Consider the following 23,666-nt stretch of genomic DNA (forward strand, 5'->3'; position numbering starts at 1 on the left):
TCTGTACAGAGACATGCTGGCTGTGAGTTGGGGGAGCAGATGGGTGAGGGTTGGGGTGAGTGAGGATAGGGTTCAGTTAGATGCCAGGGTGAGGCTGGGGGGGTGGTAAGGGGTAAAATGATGGGTTGATCATGAGCCCAAAATGTATGTCTTGGGTAGGGCAGTGGTGGCCCTTTGATCCACCCCATCTCCGAATCTCACTACATCCCCCACAGATCTCGCTACTTCCCCTCCCTCTGGATCTGACCAGTTCCTCTCCCCCAGATCTCACTATTTCCCCTTTGATCTCACTACTTTCCCCCGGATCCCATTACTTCCCCTCCCCCCCACAGATCTCACTACTTCCCCTCCCTCTGGATCTCAATATTTCCTCTCCCCCAGATCTCACTATTTCCCCTTTGATCTCACTACTTTCCCCCGGATCCCATTACCTCCCCTCCTCCCCACAGATCTCACTACCTCGACTATATGATGTTCTCGTGAACCTGTGGAATTTGGAGCTGCCTCCTGCCTCCTGCCTCCTGATGGGGTGTGGAGGGGATGCTATGCTGTCATTGCGTTGGGGAGTGACACTGGTGCAGTTCCTGGTGAGGAGGTGCTTCGAAGTTCAAAGTACATACATATCACTACATACAGTCATGACATTCAATCTCTTGTGGGCATTCACAGTAAATCCAAGGAACGCGGTAGAATGAATGAAAGACCACACCCAACAGGATGGACAAACAGCCAATGTGCCAAAGGTAACAAAATGTGCAAATACAAAAGAAACCAAAAAGAAATAATCATAATAGATAAAAATCAAGAACATGAGATGGAGAGTCCTTTGAAAGTGAGTTGATAGTTTACATGAACAGTTCAATGATGGGGTGGGAAGGGTTGTTGTCTGGCTCTCTGTGAGTGTATTAGCTTTCTGACTATTCCTGTGGTGTTTCTGGCTGTGTTATGAAGTTGGCAGTGCTGTCGTCTCAGACACCGAGCTAATGCAGTCAGACATGTGTCTGTCTCTCCCTGAAATTCTAACGTTCTGGTCTGTGTCTCTCCCACCACCCGCCCCCCAGCAAGGAGAACAGAGAACATGTCCGCAGAGGGTGACGAGGAAACCAGTGCATCGGTCGGCGATGAGAAAATGGACGCGGCAAAAATTAAACGGGCCGGTGAGGAGGACTGGAGGGGTGGAAGCGTAAAGCCACTGCAGCCACTGGCGACGGTGGGAACCATCACTGGGAGTGAGGTCTCACTGACTGGTGCCAATGTCACTCCCCAAAACCATGGCTCTGTGCTCACATCCAGTACACCCACGGAGGTTGGCATGGAAGCTTCCGGAGACACAGCTTTCAGAGACGATCTAGAATATCTTTCAGCACTAAACCAGGAAGCCGAGACTGGCAGGAAGAAAGGAAGAGAAAGTTCTCATCAGTCAATCAGCCTTGGTGTAGGGGCAGTGGAGAGGCAGAGCACCAGCCTGTTCCCATTTCCAAACCCCAGTGATGGGAACCACAGCTCGGCCGATGATGGGAGGAAGATCTTACCTCTGTCTTACCCTCCGTCTCCCCCTCCGTCTCCAGACAGTGACAGCAATACCAGTGGGGAGCTCACCGACATCTTGTTCTCTCCGACTGGGCAGTCTGCACCGGCACATCACTCTCCAGAGGCAGTTAGTGTGTCCACAGTAACTCTGGATCTGGGTGGAAGTGATGAGGAAGGAAGCAGTGTACAGGGGGAGCATAGCCAGGCTTCGTCCATCCAGGAGGGAAGCCAATCACAAGCTGAGGAAGTGCCTACCTTCACAAGGACCCTGGCACCACTCCCAGCTTCCAAGGAGGGACTTTATGCCAGCACACTGGCAGTGGAGGAGAAGGCTGAGAGTTCGATACAGCGTCCTCTGTTCTCTGGGGCAGGTGTTACCCCAGCACCAGGTGAGAGGCAGCAAAGGGTGAGAGTGAAACTGGAGCAGACGTACTTGATGCAGTTCGAGCAGGAGTCGGAGACCCTGGAGGAGCTGGCTGGAAGCCAGCCTGATATGAAGGATATTCCACATGTGAAGACTGTCAGCCCTCAGTCCCTGATTGCGATGCAGCATGAAGCAGGTTATTTAGCCCACACGGGCTCACCGCAGGCTTCAGTTGGAAGCAGGCAGGTAATGACTGAAGCCTCTAGCAGAGGTAGGAGCAATCACGCATCTACCACGGGCAGCTCAGACGCGGGATTATTGCCACACACTGAGCAACTTGTCAAGGACCTTCTCACAGCCCCTGGTGGACCCACAGACCCCTCAGAGCTGCTAACTTTGTCTTCAGGTAATGGGTCCATGTTGTTAGTCCCAGGACCAACCCTGGCCATGATGAGAAACGTTTGGCCAACCCTTACAATTGCAGAAGGAGCAAAGGAGCAAATGGACACTAGGGAAACCTCTGGTGTGAATCCAGCAGCCAGGTTGGAAGCTCACATTGTCAAAGGAGCAAAGGGAATAATTCAACCGATCACAACAGAGCCCATTACTGCACAGTCGCAATCCCCATCTACGCTGGCCAGTCCACCAGAACTATTACCTGCAGCAACAAGGTTGGGCACAGTGGAAGAGGAGGGTGGGTTAATAAGTGTGGGGAGGCTGAATGCTGCCGATGAGGGCTCTGCTTTCCAGGAAGGCCCTGAGATCTTCACCTCTATTCCATTTCCCATCTCATCCTATCAGCAAGAGTCCGCTCGACATGAAACCAGAGAGCCCGTGGTGGGATTGGCCCCGCACCAGATCCAGGCGCAGTCCTCTGAATCCAGACCGGCATCAGCAGATGACACAGGCGAGGGCTCTACCATGCTGGAACAGACACTGACCATCAAGGATCTTCTCAACTCTGCTTCGGGGCAAGTTGCAGAGGTCTGGACAGTCGCGCCTGGAAACGCAAGTGCCAGCGGTTCCGATGAGGATTCATTCTATCTTGGACCAGGTGAGTGGCCACCATGAGATCATCTAATGGTTGGGCACGTTAGCCCCTGGCTGGAAGTCTAGGCATGGGTGTGGGCATCACACTGTGTGAAGTGTGTCTGGGCCTTGGGAGTTCAGTGTGTGCAGATTCTATACAATGGACAGGGCTTCCCATATGGGGATCCTTGCTGAGAGAAAGGGATCAATCCATGGGGATTTACTACACAGATGGGATCACTGGTGAATGACTGGCAATTGTACGTGAGTTTTGTACAGTAGCTGAAATGTGCCATACTGAAGAGGTCATTCAGCACATTGTATCTCTGCCAGGACAGCCCCTCATTAAGCAAAGCAAATTTACCATCAAAGTGCGTATATGTCACCGTGTTCTACCCTGAGATTCATTTGCATGCAGGCATTCACAGCAAATGCAAAGATATGCAATAGAATCAATGAAAAACTGCACACAAAGACTGACAAATTGCAAAAGACAAACTGCAAATACAAACCCCACCCCCAACAATTAATTAATTAATACTGAGAACATGAGTTGTAGAGTCCTTGAAAGTGAGTCCGTAGTTTGTGGAATCAGTTCAGTGTTGAGGTGGGTGAATAGGCCATTCAGTCCATTGATTCTATGGCAGGATAACCCCACATTAAACCTTTCCTATCCCCATTTACTTCAGATGTGGGCCTCTTATCTATAAAAAAATGTGCTGGCATTAGATAGGGTCCAGAGATGGTTTGTGAGAATGATTCTTGAGATGAGGAGTGTTTGATGGCTCTGTGCCTGTATTCACTGGAGTTTAGAAGAATAAGGTGGTGGTGTTGGGGGGGGGGGGGTGGAATCTTATTGAAAGGCCTAGACAGAGTGTATGTAGAGAGTATGTTTCCTATAGTGTGGGAGGTCCAAGACCAGAGGGCACAGCCTCAGAACAGAGGGGCGTCCATTTAGAACGGAGATGAGGAGGAATCCTCATGAAGAGGGTAGTGAATCTCTGGAATTCATTGGCAGAGACAGCTGTGGAGGCCAAGTCATTTGAGTATACAGTGGATTCCAGTTAATTGGGCCATTGATTAATTGAGGCAGCCACTTATTTGGGACAACTGTGAAAGAACCAAACCAAGTCGAGAAAATAGCCGGGATTAACTTTCTTTATTTGGGACAATATGTCACTCAATTTGGACCGGAGATGGTTGCTGAACAGGTTCTAAATAGCATCAGTCACATGCCCTTGTGTGACCATTAGGTACAAGACTGTGCTTCGAGCAAACAGTTTTTAAATAGTCTCAGTTGCATGTGTTTGTGTCCGAAAACCAGTGATGTTTGTTATTGATAGTTGGTGAGAAGTAAGTAAAAGACAATTCAGAACTATGTTGGTCTCTGTGGTTTCAAGCATTCAGACTTGGAGAGGCAGTGAAACAACAAGACAGGGACAAGATCCAGACACAACTCTCCACCAATAACACACGCAGCTTATGGCACGGTCTGCACACCATCACATCGTTCAAAGCTAAACGCAGTGCTGCTGCCTCTCTCTCAGATGGCCTAAAATTTTTTATGCTTAGTTTGATGTCATCAACACTGAGCAGCCCCTGATGAGAGGCATCAAAGCAACCTGCACCCTGGTCATCTCTGAGGCTGAAGTATGCTGGTGTTTCCAATGGGTGGACAGTCGCACAGCTGCGGGACTGGACGGCATCCCAGGGCGGGTACTCAGAGTGTGTGCAGCACAACTGGCTGGTGTGTTTGCAGACATTTTTAATCTCTCTCTCTCCCAATGTAGAATGCCCTCCTGTTTCAAAACATCCACGTTTGTCTCTGTATCTAAAAAGACCAATGTACCATGCCTGAACGACTGGTGTCCTGTTCCTCTCACCTCAATAATAACCAAATGCTTTGAGAGGGTGGTCAAGGATTACATCTGTAGCTTGCTACCACCCAGACTGGACCCCCTACAATTGGCCTACGGACACAACTGATCGACAGATGATGCAATAGCCACAGCTCTACACACCATCCTTACACATCTGGAGAAGAGGGATGATTATGTGAGAATGCTGTCCTTGGACTACAGTTCAGCATTCAAAACCATAGTTCCCATCAAGCTTGACAAGAAGCTCAGGGACCTCGGCCTTGACCCTGCCTTGTGTAGCTGGATCCTGGACTTCCTGTCAGATCGCCATCAGGTGGTAAGAGTGGGCTCCCTCACCTCTGCCCCTCTGACCCTCAACACAGGAGCCCCTCAGGTCTGTATCCGAAACCCCCCCTTTACTGTCTGTATGCCCATGACTGTGTCACCACCCACAGTTCTAATCTCCTAATTAGATTTGCTGATGATACTACATTGATTGGCCTTATCTCAAATAATAATGAGGCAGCCTACAGAGAAGAAGTCATCACCCTGACACAGTGGTGCCAAGAAAACAACCTCTCCATCAATGTTGCAAAACAAAGGAGCTGCTTGTGGACTACAGGAGGAATGGAGACAGACCCGCACTTATAAACATCAATGGATTTGGGGTTGAGAGTGTGAACATCTTCAAGTTCCTTGTTATACACATCACCGAGGACTTCATTTGGTCTGTACATATCGGCTGTATGGTGAAAAAAGCACAACAGCGCCTCTTTCACCTCAGACGGTTGAAGAAGTTCGGCATGAGTCCCCAAACCCTAAGGACTTTCTACAGGGGCACAATTGAGAGCATCCAGACTGGCTGTATCACTGCCTGGTATGGGAACTGTACTTCCCTCAATCACGGGACTCTGCATAGAGTGGTGCAGACAGCCCAGCACATCTGTGGACGTGAACTTCCCACAATTCAGGATATTTACAGCAACAGGTGTGTAACAAGGACCCGAAGGATCACTGGGGACCCGAGTCACTCCAACCACAAACTGTTCCAGCTGCTACCATCTGGGAAATGGTACCGCAGCATAAAAGCCAGGATCAGCAGGCTCTGGGACAGCTTCTTCCACTAAGCCATCAGCCTGATTAACTCACGCTGACGCAATTGTATTTTCTAAGGTACATTGACTATTCTGTTGTACCTACTATCTATTACAAATTACTATGAATTTCACATTGCACATTTAGACAGAGATGTAATGTAAAGATTTTTACTCCTTATGTATGTGAAGGATATAAGAAATAAAGTCAATACAATTCAATTTCTGCTAGAAATGGCCAAGAGTGAAAAGAGACAATTTCACGACCTTAAGAAGTTAGAAACTGCAAATAATTTGAAGATGTCAACAATCATCTTGAATGTTACATTAAAAATGAAGATTTGGGGGATGCAAATGTGAACAGCATTGTATGAATTTCTCTGTACTAAGTATGAGGAACTAATACAAAGTCGAAAGGACTGCAGTAGTATTGGCAGTGCTCTAATTTGTTCAGCATTTCATTTAAATTCATAATATGTTGCTCAATTTGTCTTATTATACCTTTTTAACTATTTCCATGAAAGTTTGGTAAATTGGGAAGCTGCTTAGTTGGGACAAGATGTGCGAATTAACTGGTATCCACTCTTTTTAAAGTGGAGATTGATAGGTTATGGGGGAGAATATTGAAGAAAGAGGTCAACAGGAATAATAAAATGGGCTGAATGGCCTAATTCTACTCCGATGTCATATAGTCCAATGGTCAAATATCCGTCTCACATTGCAATTGTACCCACATCTACCACTTCCTGGGATATGTGACAGCTGGACTGGGAAATGTTGAACACGGTGTAGTTCCTTTTTCATCAGGTTACTGCCATTGATATTGCATACAAATCCTACCCCCTGACACTGATATTACACACCCACCCTTCTCTACGACACTGATATGACACACTCACCCTCCTCTCCGACACTGATATAACACACGCACTCTCCTCTCCGACACTGAGATACCACACCTGCTCTCCTCTCCGACACTAATACACCGCACCCAATCTCCTCTCCGACACTGATATACCACACCCACTCTCCTCTCCGACACTGATATACCACACGCACTCTCCTCTCCGACACTGATATACCACACCCACTCTCCTCTCCGAAACTGATGTACCACACCCACCCTCCTCTCCGACACTGATATTACACACCCACCCTCCTCTCCGACACTGATATACCACACCCACCCTCCTCTCCGACACTGATATACCACACCCACCCTCCTCTCCGACACTGATATACCACACCCACCCTCCTCTCCGACACTGATATTACACACCCACTCTCCTCTCCGACACTGATGTACCACACCCACCGTCCTCTCCGACACTGATATGACACACCCACTCTCCTCTCCGACACTGATATACCACACTCACTCTCCTCTCCGACACTGATATACCACACCCACCCTCCTCTGCGACACTGATATACCACACCCACCCTCCTCTCCGATATTGATATTACACACGCACTCTCCTCTGCGACACTGATATACCACACCCACCCTCCTCTCCGACACTGAAATACAACACACACAATATCCTTTCCCACACTGATATACCACACCCACCCTCCTCTCCAACACTGATATACCACACCCACCCAACTCTCCGACACTGATGTACCACACCCACCCTCCTCTCCGACACTGATATACTACACCCACCCTCCTCTCCGACACTGATATTACACACCCACCCTCCTCTCCGACACTGATATACCACAGCCACCCTCCTCCCCGACACTGATATAACACACCCACTCTCCTCTCCGACACTGATGTACCACACCCACCCTCCTCTGCGACACTGATGTACCACACCCACCCTCCTCTCCGAACCTGATATTACACACTCACCCTCCTCTCCGACACTGATATAACACACGCACCCTCCTTTCCGACACTGATATACCACTCGTACCGTCCTCTCTGACACTGATATTACCTACCCACCCTTCTCTACGACACTGATATTACGCACTCACCCTCCTCTCCGACACTGATATAACACACGCACCCTCCTCCCCGACACTGATATACCACACCCACTCTCCTCTCCGACACTGATATACCACACCCACTCTCCTCTCCGACACTGATATACCACACCCACCCTCCTCTCCGACACTGATATACCACACCCACCCTCCTCTCCGACACTGATATACCACACCCACCCTCCTCTCCGACACTGATATGACACACCCACCCTCCTCTCCGACACGGATATACTGCACCCACCCTCCTCTCTGACACTGATTTACCTCACCCACCCTCCTCTCCGACACTGATATACCACACCCACTCTCCTCTCCGACACTGATATTACACACCCACTCTCCTCTCCGACACTGATATACCATACCCACCCTCTTCTCCGACACTGATATACCACACCCACCGTGCTCTCCGACACTGATAAGACACACCTTCCCTGCTCTCCGACAGTGATATCCCACACCCACTCTCCTCTCCGACACTGATGTACCACACCCACTCTCCTCTCCGACACTGATGTACCACACCCACCCTCCTCTCCGACACTGATATACCATACCGACCCTCCTCTCCGACACTGATATACCACACCCACTGTCCTCTCCGACAATGATATGAGACACCTACCCTCCTCTCCGACACTGATATACCACACCCACGCTCCTCTCCGACACTGATATGACACACCCACCCCCCTCTCCGACACGGATATACTGCACCCACCCTCCTCTCTGACACGGATATACCTCACCCACCCTCCTCTCCGACACTGATATACCACACCCACTCTCCTCTCCGACCCTGATATTACAGACCCACTCTCCTCTCCGACGCTGATATACCACACCCACCCTCTTCTCCAACACTGATATAGCACACCCACTCTGCTCTCCGACACTGATATACCACAGCCACCCATCCTCTCCGACACTGATATACCACACGTACTCTCCTCTCCGACACTGATGTACCACTCCCACCGTCCTCTCCGACACTGATATGACACACCCACTCTCCTCTCCGACACTGATATACCACACTCACTCTCCTCTCCGACACTGATATACCACACCCACCCTCCTCTGCGACACTGATATACCACACCCACCCTCCTCTCCGACACTGATATTACACACGCACTCTCCTCTGCGACACTGATATACCACACCCACCCTCCTCTCCGACACTGAAATACAACACACACAATATCCTTTCCCACACTGATATACCACACCCACCCTCCTCTCCAACACTGATATACCACACCCACCCTCCTCTCCGACACTGATATTACACACCCACCCTCCTCTCCGACACTGATGTACCACACCCACCCTCCTCTCCGACACTGATATACCACACCCACCCTCCTCTCCGACACTGATATTACACACCTACCCTTCTCTCCGACACTGATCTACCGCACCCACCCTCCTGTCCGACACTGATATACCACACCCACTCTCCTCTCCGACACTGATGTACCACACCCACCCTCCTCTCCGACACTGATGTACCACACCCACCCTCCTCTCCGACACTGATATTACACACTCACCCTCCTCTCCGACACTGATATAACACACGCACCCTCCTCTCCGACACTGATATACCACACCTACTCTCCTCTCCGACACTAATATACCGCACCCAATCTCCTCTCCGACACTGATATACCACACGCACTCTGCTCTCCGACACTGATATACCACACCCACCCTCCTCTCCGACACTGATATACCACACCCACTCTCCTCTCCGACACTGATATACCACACGCACCCTCCTCTCCGACACTGATATACCACACCCACCCTCCTTTCCGACACTGATATACCACACCCACTCTCCTGTCCGACACTGATATACCACACCCACCCTCCTCTCCGACACTGATATACCACACCCACCCTCCTCTCCGACACTGATATACCACACCCACCCTCCTCTCCGACACTGATATACCACACTCACCCTCCTTTCCGACACTGATATACCACTCGTACCGTCCTCTCTGACACTGATATTACCTACCCACCCTTCTCTACGACACTGATATTACGCACTCACCCTCCTCTCCGACACTGATATAACACACCCACCCTCCTCTCCGACACTGATATACCACACCCACCCTCCTCTCCGACACTGATATACCACACCCACTCTCCTCTCCGACACTGATATACCACACCCACTCTCCTCTCCGACACTGATATACCACACCCACTCTCCTCTCCGACACTGATATACCACACCCACCCTCCTCTCCGACACTGATATACCACACCCACCCTCCTCTCCGACACTGATATACCACACCCACCCTCCTCTCCGACACTGATATACCACACCCACCGTCCTCTCTGACACTGATATACCTCACCCACCCTCCTCTCCGACACTGATATACCACACCCACTCTCCTCTCCGACCCTGATATTACAGACCCACTCTGCTCTACGACACTGATATACCACATGCACTCTCCTCTCCGACACTGATATACCACACCCACTCTCCTCTCCGACACTGATATACCACACCCACCCTCCTCTCCGACACTGATATTATTCACCCACCCTCCTTTCCGACACTGATATACCACACCCACCGTGCTCTCCGACACTGATAAGACACACCTTCCCTGCTCTCCGACAGTGATATCCCACACCCACTCTCCTCTCCGACACTGATGTACCACACCCACTGTTCTCTCTGACACTGATGTACCACACCCACCCTCCTCTCCGACACTGATATACCACACCCACCCTCCTCTCCGACACTGATATACCACACCCACCCTCCTCTCCGACACTGATATACCACACCCACTCTCCTCTCCGACGCTGATATTACATACCCACTCTCCTCTCCGACACTGATATACCACACCCACTGTCCTCTCCGACACTGATATGAGACACCCACCCTCCTCTCCGACACTGATATACCACACCCACCGTCCTCTCCGACACTGATATTACACACCCACCCTCCTCTCCGACACTGATATACCACACCCACCCTCCTCTCTGACACTGATATACCTCACCCACCCTCCTCTCCGACACTGATATACCACACCCACTCTCCTCTCCGACGCTGATATTACAGACCCACTCTCCTCTCCGACGCTGATATACCACACCCACCCTCTTCTCCGACACTGATATAGCACACCCACTCTGCTCTCTGACACTGATATTCCACACCCACCCTCTTCTCCGACACTGATATACCACAGCCACCCATCCTCTCCGACACTGATATACCACACGCACTCTCCTCTCCGACACTGATATACCACACCCACTCTCCTCTCCGACACTGATATACCACACCCACCCTCCTCTCCGACACTGATATTATTCACCCACCCTCCTTTCCGACACTGATAAGACACACCTTCCCTGCTCTCCGACAGTGATATCCCACACCCACTCTCCTCTCCGACACTGATGTACCACACCCACTGTTCTCTCTGACACTGATGTACCACACCCACCCTCCTCTCCGACACTGATATACCACACCCACCCTCCTCTCCGACACTGATATACCACACCCACCCTCCTCTCCGACACTGATATACCACACCCACCCTCCTCTCCGACACTGATATTACACACCCACTCTCCTCTCCGACACTGATATACCACACCCACCCTCCTCTCCGACACTGATATACCACACCCACTGTCCTCTCCGACACTGATATGAGACACCCACCCTCCTCTCCGACAGTGATATCCCACACCCACTCTCCTCTCCGACACTGATATACCACACCCACTCGCCTCTCCGACACTGATATACCACACCCACTCTCCTCTCCGACACTGATATACCACACCCACCCTCCTCTCCGACACTGATATTATTCACCCACCCTCCTCTCCGACACTGATATACCACACCCACCGTGCTCTCTGACACTGATAAGACACACCTTCCCTGCTCTCCGACAGTGATATCCCACACCCACTCTCCTCTCCGACACTGATGTACCACACCCACTGTTCTCTCTGACACTGATATAGCCAACCCACCCTCCTTTCCGACACTGATATACCACACCCACCCTCCTCTCCGACACTGATGTACCACACCCACCCTCCTCTCCGACACTGATATACCACACCCACCCTCCTCTCCGACACTGATATACCACACCCACCCTCCTCTCCGACACTGATATTACACACCCACCCTCCTCTCCGACACTGATGTACCACACCCACCCTCCTCTCCGACACTGATATACCACACCCACCCTCCTCTCCGACACTGATATTACACACCCACCCTCCTCTCCGACACTGATATACCACACCCACCCTCCTCTCCGACACTGATATAACACACCCACTCTCCTCTCCGACACTGATGTACCACACCCACCCTCCTCTCCGACACTGATGTACCACACCCACCCTCCTCTCCGACACTGATATTACACACCCACCCTCCTCTCCGACACTGATATACCACACGCACCCTCCTCTCCGACACTGATATACCACACCCACTCTCCTCTCCGACACTGATATACCACACCCACTCTCCTCTCCGACACTGATATACCACACACACTCTCCTCTCCGACACTGATATACCACACCCACCCTCCTCTCCGACACTGATATACCACACCCACTCTCCTCTCCGACACTGATATACCACACCCACCCTCCTCTCCGACACTGATATACCACACCCACTGTCCTCTCCGACACTGATATACCACACCCACTCTCCTCTCCGACACTGATATACCACACGCACTCTGCTCTCCGACACTGATATACCACACACACTCTCCTCTCCGACACTGATATACCACACCCACCCTCCTCTCCGACACTGATATACCACACCCACTCTCCTCTCCGACACTGATATACCACACGCACCCTCCTCTCCGACACTGATATACCACACCCACCCTCCTCTCCGACACTGATATACCACACCCACTCTCCTCTCCGACACTGATATACCACACCCACCCTCCTCTCCGACACTGATATACCACACAAACCCTCCTCTCCGACACTGATATACCACTCTCACCCTCCTTTCCGACACTGATATACCACTCGTACCGTCCTCTCTGACACTGATATTACATACCCACCCTTCTCTACGACACTGATATTACACACTCACCCTCCTCTCCGACACTGAAATAACACACGCACCCTCCTCTCCGACACTGATATACCACACCCACTCTCCTCTCCGACACTGATATACCACACCCACTCTCCTCTCCGACACTGATATACCACACCCACTCTCCTCTCCGACACTGATATACCACACCCACTCTCCTCTCCGACACTGATATACCACACCCACCCTCCTCTCCGACACTGATATACCACACCCACCCTCCTCTCCGACACTGATATGACACACCCACCCTCCTCTCCGACACTGATATACCACACCCACCCTCCTCTCCGACACTGATATACCACACCCACTCTCCTCTCCGACGCTGATATTACAGACCCACTCTCCTCTCCGACACTGATATAGCACACCCACCCTCTTCTCCGACACTGATATACCACACCCACTCTGCTCTCCGACACTGATATACCACAGCCACCCATCCTCTCCGACACTGATATACCACACCCACTCTCCTCTCCGACACTGATATAGCACACCCACTCTCCTTTCCGACACTGATATACCACACCCACCCTCCTTTCCGACACTGATATACCACACCCACCCTCCTCTCCGACACTAATATACCACACCCACTCATCTCTCCAACACTGATATTACGAACCCACCCTCCTGTCCGACATTGATGTACCACAACCACCCTTCTCTCCGACACTGATATAACACACCCTTCGTCCTCTCCGACACTGATATTACACACCTACCCTCCTTTCCGACACTGATATACCACACCCACCCTCCTCTCCGACACCGATGTACCACACCCACCCTCCTCTCCGACTCTGATATACCATATCCACCCTCCTCTCCGACACTGATATACCACACCCACCCTCCTCTCCGACACTGATATACCACACCCACTCTCCTCTCCGACACTGATATTCCACAACCACCCTCCTCTTCGACGCTGATATACCACACCCACCCTCTTCTCCGACACTGATATACCACACCCACCGTCCTTTCTGACACTGATATACCTCACCCACCCTCTTCTCCGACACTGATATACCACACCCACTCTCCTCTCCGACGCTGATATTACAGACCCACTCTCCTCTCCGACGCTCATATACCACACACACCCTCTTCTCCAACACTGATATAGCACACCCACTCTGCTCTCCGACACTGATATACCACAGCCACCCATCCTCTCCGACACTGATATACCACACTCAGCTTCCTTTCCGACACTGATATACCACTCCCACCGTCCTCTCTGACTGACACTGACATTCCACACCCACCCTCTTCTCCGACACTGATATACCACACCCACCCTCCTCTCAGATATTGATATTACACATGCACTCTCCTCTCCGACGCTGATATTACAGACTCACTCTCCTCTCCGACGCTGATATAGCACACCCACCCTCTTCTCCGACACTGATATACCACACCCACTCTGCTCTCCGACACTGATATACCACAGCCACCCATCCTCGCCGACACTGATATACCACACGCACTCTCCTCTCCGACACTGATATACCACTCCCACTCTCCTCTCCGACACTGATATACCACACCCACCCTCCTCTCCGACACTGATATTATTCACCCACCCTCCACTCCGACACTGATATACCACACCCACCGTGCTCTCCGACACTGATAAGACACACCTTCCCTGCTCTCCGACAGTGATATCCCACATCCACTCTCCTCTCCGACACTGATGTACCACACCCACTGTTCTCTCTGACACTGATGTACCACACCCACCCTCTTCTCTGACACTGATATAGCACACCCACCCACCTCTCAGATATTGATATTACACATGCACTCTCCTCTCCGACGCTGATATTACAGACTCACTCTCCTCTCCGACGCTGATATACCACGCCCACCCTCTTCTCCGACACTGATATACCACACCCACTCTCCTCTCCGACACTGATATACCACACCCACCCTCTTCTCCGACACTGATATTATTCACCCACCCTCCTTTCCGACATTGATATACCACACCCACTGTGCTCTCCGACACTGATAAGACACACCTTCCCTGCTCTCCGACAGTGATATCCCACACCCACTCTCCTCTCCGACACTGATGTACCACACCCACTGTTCTCTCTGACACTGATGTACCACACCCACCCTCCTTTCCGACCCTGATATACCATACCCACCCTCCTCTCCGACACTGATATACCACACCCACCCTCCTCTCCGACACTGATATACCACACCCACCCTCCTCTCCGACACTGATATACCACACCCACTCTCCTCTCCGACGCTGATATTACATACCCACTTTCCTCTCCGACACTGATATACCACACCCACCCTGCTCTCCGACACTGATATACCACACCCACTGTCCTCTCCGACACTGATATGAGACACCCACCCTCCTCTCCGACAGTGATATACCACACCCACTGTCCTCTCCGACACTGATATACCACACCCACTCGCCTCTCCGACACTGATATACCACACCCACTGTCCTCTCCAACACTGATATACTACACCCACCCTCCTCTCCGAAACTGACGTACCACACAAACCCTCCTCTCCAACTCTGATATACCACACCCACACTCCTCTCCGACACTGATCTACCACACCCACCGTCCTTTCTGACACTGATATACCTCACCCACCCTCCTCTCCGACACTGATATACCACACCCACTCTCCTCTCCGACGCTGATATTACAGACCCACTCTCTCTGATCTTCTCCGACACTGATAGAGCACACCCACTCTGCTCTCCGACACTGATATACCACAGCCACCCATCCTCTCCGACACTGATATACCACACGCACTGTCCTCTACGACACTGATATACCACACCCACTCTCCTCTCCGACACTGATATAGCACACCCACTCTCCTTTCCGACACTGATATTATTCACCCACCCTCTGCTCCGACACTGATATACCACACCAACCCTCCTCTCCGACACTGATATTATTCACCTACCCTCCGCTCCGACACTGATATACCACACCCACCGTGCTCTCCGACACTGATAAGACACACCTACCCTGCTCTCCGAAAGTGATATCCCACACCCATTCTCCTCTCCGACACTGATGTACCACACCCACTCTTCGCCTCGACACTGTTTTACCACACACACCCTCCTTTCCGACACTGATATACCACACCCACCCTCCTCTCCGACACTGATATACCACACCCACCCTCCTCTCCGACACTGATATACCACACCCACCCTCCTCTCCGACACTGATATACCACACCCACTCTCCTATCCGACGCTGATATTACATACCCACTCTCCTCTCCGACACTGATATACCACACCCACTGTCCTCTCCAACACTGATATGAGACACCCACCCTCCTCTCCGACACTGATATACCACACCCACCGTCCTCTCCGACACTGATATACCACACCCACTCCCCTCTCCGACACTGATGTACCACACCCACCCTCCTCTCCGACACTGATATTACACACCCACCCTCCTCTCCGACACTGATATGCCACACAAACCCTCCTCTCCGACACTGATATACCACACCCACCCTCCTCTCCGACACTGATATACCACACCCACCCTCCTCTCCGACACTGATATACCACACCCACCCTCCTCTCCGACACTGATATACCACACCCACTCTCCTCTCCGACACTGATATTCCACACCCACCCTCCTCTCCGACACTGATATACCACACCCACTCTCCTTTCCGACACTGATATACCTCACCCACCCTCCTCTACGACACTGATATTACACACCCACTCTCCTCTCCGACACTGATATTACACACCCACTCTCCTCTCCGACACTGATATACCACACTCAGCCTCCTTTCCGACACTGATATACCACTCCCACCGTCCTCTTGACACTGATATTCCACACCCACCCTCTTCTCCGACACTGATATACCACACCCACCCTCCTCTCCGATATTAATATTACACATGCACTCTCCTCTCCGACATTGATATTACAGACTCACTCTCCTCTCCGACGCTGATATACCACACCCACCCTCTTCTCCGACACTGATATACCACACCCACTCTGCTCTCCGACACTGATATACCACAGCCACCCATTCTCTCCGACACTGATATACCACACCCACTCTCCTCTCCGACACTGATATACCACACCCACTCTGCTCTCCGACACTGATATACCACACCCACCCTCCTCTCCGACACTGATATACCACACCCACCCTCCTCTCCGACACTGATATTATTCACCCACCCTCCTCTCCGACACTGATATACCACACCCACCGTGCTCTCCGACACTGATAAGACACACCTACCCTGCTCTCCGACAGTGATATCCCACACCCATTCTCCTCTCCGACACTGATGTACCACACCCACTCTTCGCTTCGACACTGTTTTACCACACCCACCCTCCTTTCCGACACTGATATACCACACCCACCCTCCTCTCCGACACTGATATACCATACCCACCCTCCTCTCCGACACTGATATACCTCACCCACCCTCCTCTCCGACACTGATATACCACACCCACTCTCCTCTCCGACGCTGATATTACATACCCACTTTCCTCTCCGACACTGATATACCACACCCACCCTGCTCTCCGACACTGATATACCACACCCACTGTCCTCTACGACACTGATATGAGACACCCACCCTCCTCTCCGACAGTGATATCCCACACCCACTGGCCTCTCCGACACTGATATACCACACCCACTCTCCTCTCCGACACTGATATACCACACCCACTCTCCTCTCCGACACTGATATACCACACCCACCCTCCTCTCCGACACTGATATTATTCACCCACCCTCCTCTCCGACACTGATATACCACACCCACCGTGCTCTCCGACACTGATAAGACACACCTTCCCTGCTCTCCGACAGTGATATCCCACACCCACTCTCCTCTCCGACACTGATGTACCACACCCACTGTTCTCTCTGACACTGATGTACCACACCCACCCTCCTTTCCGACACTGATATACCACACCCACCCTCCTCTCCGACACTGATGTACCACACCCACCCTCCTCTCCGACACTGATATACCACACCCACCCTCCTCTCCGACACTGATATACCACACCCACCCTCCTCTCCGACACTGATATACCACACCCACTCTCCTCTCCGACGCTGATATTACACACCCACTTTCCTCTCCGACACTGATATACCACACCCACCCTGCTCTCCGACACTGATATACCACACCCACTGTCCTCTCCGACACTGATATGAGACACCCACCCTACTCTCCGACAGTGATATCCCACACCCACTCTCCTCTCCGACACCGATATACCACACCCAGTCGCCTCTCCGACACTGATATACCACACCCACTCTCCTCTCCGACACTGATATACCACACCCACCCTCCTCTCCGACACTGATATTATTCACCCACCCTCCTCTCCGACACTGATATACCACACCCACCGTGCTCTCCGACACTGATAAGACACACCTTCCCTGCTCTCCGACAGTGATATCCCACACCCACTCTCCTCTCCGACACTGATGTACCACACCCACTGTTCTCTCTGACACTGATATACCCTACCCACCCTCCTCTCCGACACTGATGTACCACACCCACCCTCCTCTCCGACACTGATATACCACACCCACCCTCCTCTCCGACACTGATATACCACACCCACCCTCCTCTCCGACACTGATATACCACACCCACTCTCCTCTCCGACACTGATATTACACACCCACTTTCCTCTCCGACACTGATATACCACACCCACCCTGCTCTCCGACACTGATATTACATACCCACTTTCCTCTCCGACACTGATATACCACACCCTCTGTCCTCTACGACACTGATATGAGACACCTACCCTCCTCTCCGACAGTGATATCCCACACCCACTCTCCTCTCCGACACTGATATACCACACCCACTCTCCTCTCCGACACTGATGTACCACACCCACCCTCCTCTCCGACACTGATATACCACACCCACCCTCCTCTCCGACACTGATATGCCACACAAACCCTCCTCTCCGACACTGATATACCACACCCACCCTCCTCTCCGACACTGATATACCACACCCACTCTCCTCTCCGACACTGATATACCACACCCACTCCCCTCTCCGAAACAGATGTACCACACCCACCCTCCTCTCCGACACTGATATTACACACCCACCCTCCTCTCCGACACTGATATACCACACCCACCCTGCTCTCCGACACTGATATACCACACCCACCCTCCTCTCCGACACTGATATGCCACACAAATCCTCCTCTCCGACACTGATATACCACACCCACCCTGCTCTCCGACACTGATATACCACACCCACTCTCCTCTCCGACACTGATATACCACACCCACTCTCCTCTCCGAAACTGATGTACCACACCCACCCTCCTCTCCGACACTGATATTACACACCCACCCTCCTCTCCGACACTGATGTACCACACCCACCCTCCTCTCCGACACTGATATACCACACCCATCCTCCTCTCCGACACTGATATACCACACCCACTGTCCTCTCCGACACTGATATGAGACACCCACCCTCCTCTCCGACACTGATATACCACACCCACTGTCCTCTCCGACACTGATATACCACACCCACCCTCCTCTCCGACACTGATATACCACACCCACTCTCCTCTCCGACACTGATATACCACACCCACCCTCCTCTCCGACACTGATATTATTCACCCACCCTCCACTCCGACACTGATATACCACACCCACCGTGCTCTCCGACACTGATAAGACACACCTTCCCTCCTCTCCGACAGTGATATCCCACACCCACTCTCCTCTCCGACACTGATGTACCACACCCACTGTTCTCTCCGACACTGATGTACCACACCCACCCTCCTCTCCGACACTGATATACCACACCCACCCTCCTCTCCGACACTGATGTACCACACCCACCCTCCTCTCCGACACTGATATACCACACCCACCCTCCTCTCCGACACTGATATACCACACCCACCCTCCTCTCCGACACTGATATACCACACCCACTCTCCTATCCGACGCTGATATTACACACCCACTTTCCTCTCCGACGCTGATATACCACACCCACCCTCCTCTCCGACGCTGATATACCACACCCACTGTCCTCACCGACACTGATATGAGACACCCAACCTCCTCTCCGACAGCGATATCCCACACCCACTCTCCTCTCCGACACTGATATACCACACCCACTCGCCTCTCCGACACTGATATACCACACCCACTGTCCTCTCCGACACTGATATACCACACCCACCCTCCTCTCCGACACTGATATTACACACCCACCCTCCTCTCCGACACTGATATACCACACCCACCGTGCTCTCCGACACTGATAAGACACACCTTCCCTGCTCTCCGACAGTGATATCCCACACCCACTCTCCTCTCCGACACTGATGTACCACACCCACCCTCCTCTCCGACACTGATATACCACACCCACTCCCCTCTCCGAAACAGATGTACCACACCCACCCTCCTCTCCGACACTGATATTACACACCCACCCTCCTCTCCGACACTGATATACCACACCCACCCTCCTCTCCGACACTGATATACCACACCCACCCTGCTCTCCGACACTGATATACCACACCCACTGTCCTCTACGACACTGATATGAGACACCCACCCTCCTCTCCGACAGTGATATCGCACACCCACTGGCCTCTCCGACACTGATATACCACACCCACTCTCCTCTCCGACACTGATATACCACACCCACTCTCCTCTCCGACACTGATATACCACACCCACCCTCCTCTCCGACACTGATATTATTCACCCACCCTCCTTTCCGACACTGATATACCACACCCACCGTGCTCTCCGACACTGATAAGACACACCTTCCCTGCTCTCCGACAGTGATATCCCACACCCACTCTCCTCTCCGACACTGATGTACCACACCCACTGTTCTCTCTGACACTGATGTACCACACCCAGCCTCCTTTCTGACCCTGATATACCATACCCACCCTCCTCACCGACACTGATGTACCACACCCACCCGCCTCTCCGACACTGATATACCATACCCACCCTCCTCTCCGACACTGATATACCACACCCACCCTCCTCTCCGACACTGATATACCACACCCACTCTCCTCTCCGACGCTGATATTACATACCCACTTTCCTCTCCGACACTGATATACCACACCCACCCTGCTCTCCGACACTGATATACCACACCCACTGTCCTCTCCGACACTGATATGAGACACCCACCCTACTCTCCGACAGTGATATCCCACACCCACTCTCCTCTCCGACACCGATATACCACACCCAGTCGCCTCTCCGACACTGATATACCACACCCACTCTCCTCTCCGACACTGATATACCACACCCACCGTGCTCTCCGACACTGATAAGACACACCTTCCCTGCTCTCCGACAGTGATATCCCACACCCACTCTCCTCTCCGACACTGATATACCACACCCACTCGCCTCTCCGACACTGATATACCACACCCACTCTCCTCTCCGACACTGATATACCACACCCACCCTCCTCTCCGACACTGATATTATTCACCCACCCTCCTCTCCGACACTGATATACCACACCCACCGTGCTCTCCGACACTGATAAGACACACCTTCCCTGCTCTCCGACAGTGATATCCCACACCCACTCTCCTCTCCGACACTGATGTACCACACCCACTGTTCTCTCTGACACTGATATACCCTACCCACCCTCCTCTCCGACACTGATGTACCACACCCACCCTCCTCTCCGACACTGATATACCACACCCACCCTCCTCTCCAACAGTGATGTACCACACCCACCCTCCTCTCCGACACTGATATACGACACCCACTCTCCTATCCGACGCTGATATTACACACCCACTTTCCTCTCCGACGCTGATATACCACACCCACCCTCCTCTCCGACACTGATATTACACACCCACTCTCCTCTCCGACACTGATATACCACACCCACTGTCCTCTCCGACACTGATATGAGACACCCACCCTCCTCTCCGACACTGATATACCACACCCACTCTCCTCTCCGACACTGATATACCACACCCACTCTCCTCTCCGACACTGATGTACCACACCCACCCTCCTCTCCGACACTGATATACCACACCCACCCTCCTCTCCGACACTGATATGCCACACCCACCCTCCTCTCCGACACTGATATACCACACCCACCCTCCTCTCCGACACTGATATACCACACCCACTCTCCTCTCCGACACTGATATACCACACCCACTCTCCTCTCCGACACTGATGTACCACACCCACCCTCCTCTCCGACACTGATATTACACACCCACCCTCCTCTCCGACACTGATATACCACACCCACCCTCCTCTCCGACACTGATATACCACACCCACCCTCCTCTCCGACACTGATATGCCACACAAATCCTCCTCTCCGACACTGATATACCACACCCACCCTCCTCTCCGACACTGATATACCACACCCACTCTCCTCTCCGACACTGATATACCACACCCACTCTCCTCTCCGACACTGATGTACCACACCCACCCTCCTCTCCGACACTGATATTACACACCCACCCTCCTCTCCGACACTGATATACCACACCCACCCTCCTCTCCGACACTGATATACCACACCCACCCTCCTCTCCGACACTGATATACCACACCCACTGTCCTCTACGACACTGATATGAGACACCCACCCTCCTCTCCGACAGTGATATCGCACACCCACTGGCCTCTCCGACACTGATATACCACACCCACTCTCCTCTCCTACACTGATATACCACACCCACTCTCCTCTCCGACACTGATATACCACACCCACCCTCCTCTCCGACACTGATATTATTCACCCACCCTCCTCTCCGACACTGATATACCACACCCACCGTGCTCTCCGACACTGATAAGACACACCTTCCCTGCTCTCCGACAGTGATATCCCACACCCACTCTCCTCTCCGACACTGATGTACCACACCCACTGTTCTCTCTGACACTGATGTACCACACCCAGCCTCCTTTCTGACCCTGATATACCATACCCACCCTCCTCTCCGACACTGATGTACCACACCCACCCGCCTCTCCGACACTGATATACCATACCCACCCTCCTCTCCGACACTGATATACCTCACCCACCCTCCTCTCCGACACTGATATACCACACCCACTCTCCTCTCCGACGCTGATATTACATACCCACTTTCCTCTCCGACACTGATATACCACACCCACCCTGCTCTCCGACACTGATATACCACACCCACTGTCCTCTCCGACACTGATATGAGACACCCACCCTACTCTCCGACAGTGATATCCCACACCCACTCTCCTCTCTAACACCGATATACCACACCCAGTCGCCTCTCCGACACTGATATACCACACCCACTCTCCTCTCCGACACTGATATACCACACCCACCCTCCTCTCCGACACTGATATTACACACCCACCCTCCTCTCCGACACTGATATACCACACCCACCGTGCT

General features: G+C 52.2%; 1 protein-coding gene across 3 annotated transcripts in view; it reads left to right on the forward strand.

The window, feature by feature from the left end:
• ncanb (neurocan b) overlaps nucleotides 1–23,666 on the forward strand; it is a 400,023-nt gene that overhangs the window by 207,346 nt on the left and 169,011 nt on the right. Inside the window, exons 8-9 of one of the 3 annotated variants that reach the window (XM_063032278.1) lie at nucleotides 1,062–2,140; nucleotides 2,696–2,948. In XM_063032278.1, the coding sequence (XP_062888348.1) occupies nucleotides 1,062–2,140; nucleotides 2,696–2,948 (1,332 nt within the window). Of the gene's footprint in view, nucleotides 1–1,061; nucleotides 2,949–4,713; nucleotides 6,475–23,666 lie in introns of those variants that run through there. The other 2 variants (XM_063032280.1, XM_063032277.1) reach the window with 2 other exon arrangements.

This window comes from Mobula hypostoma, chromosome 24 (genome assembly GCF_963921235.1).
Source record: "Mobula hypostoma chromosome 24, sMobHyp1.1, whole genome shotgun sequence".
Lineage (NCBI taxonomy): Eukaryota > Metazoa > Chordata > Chondrichthyes > Myliobatiformes > Myliobatidae > Mobula > Mobula hypostoma.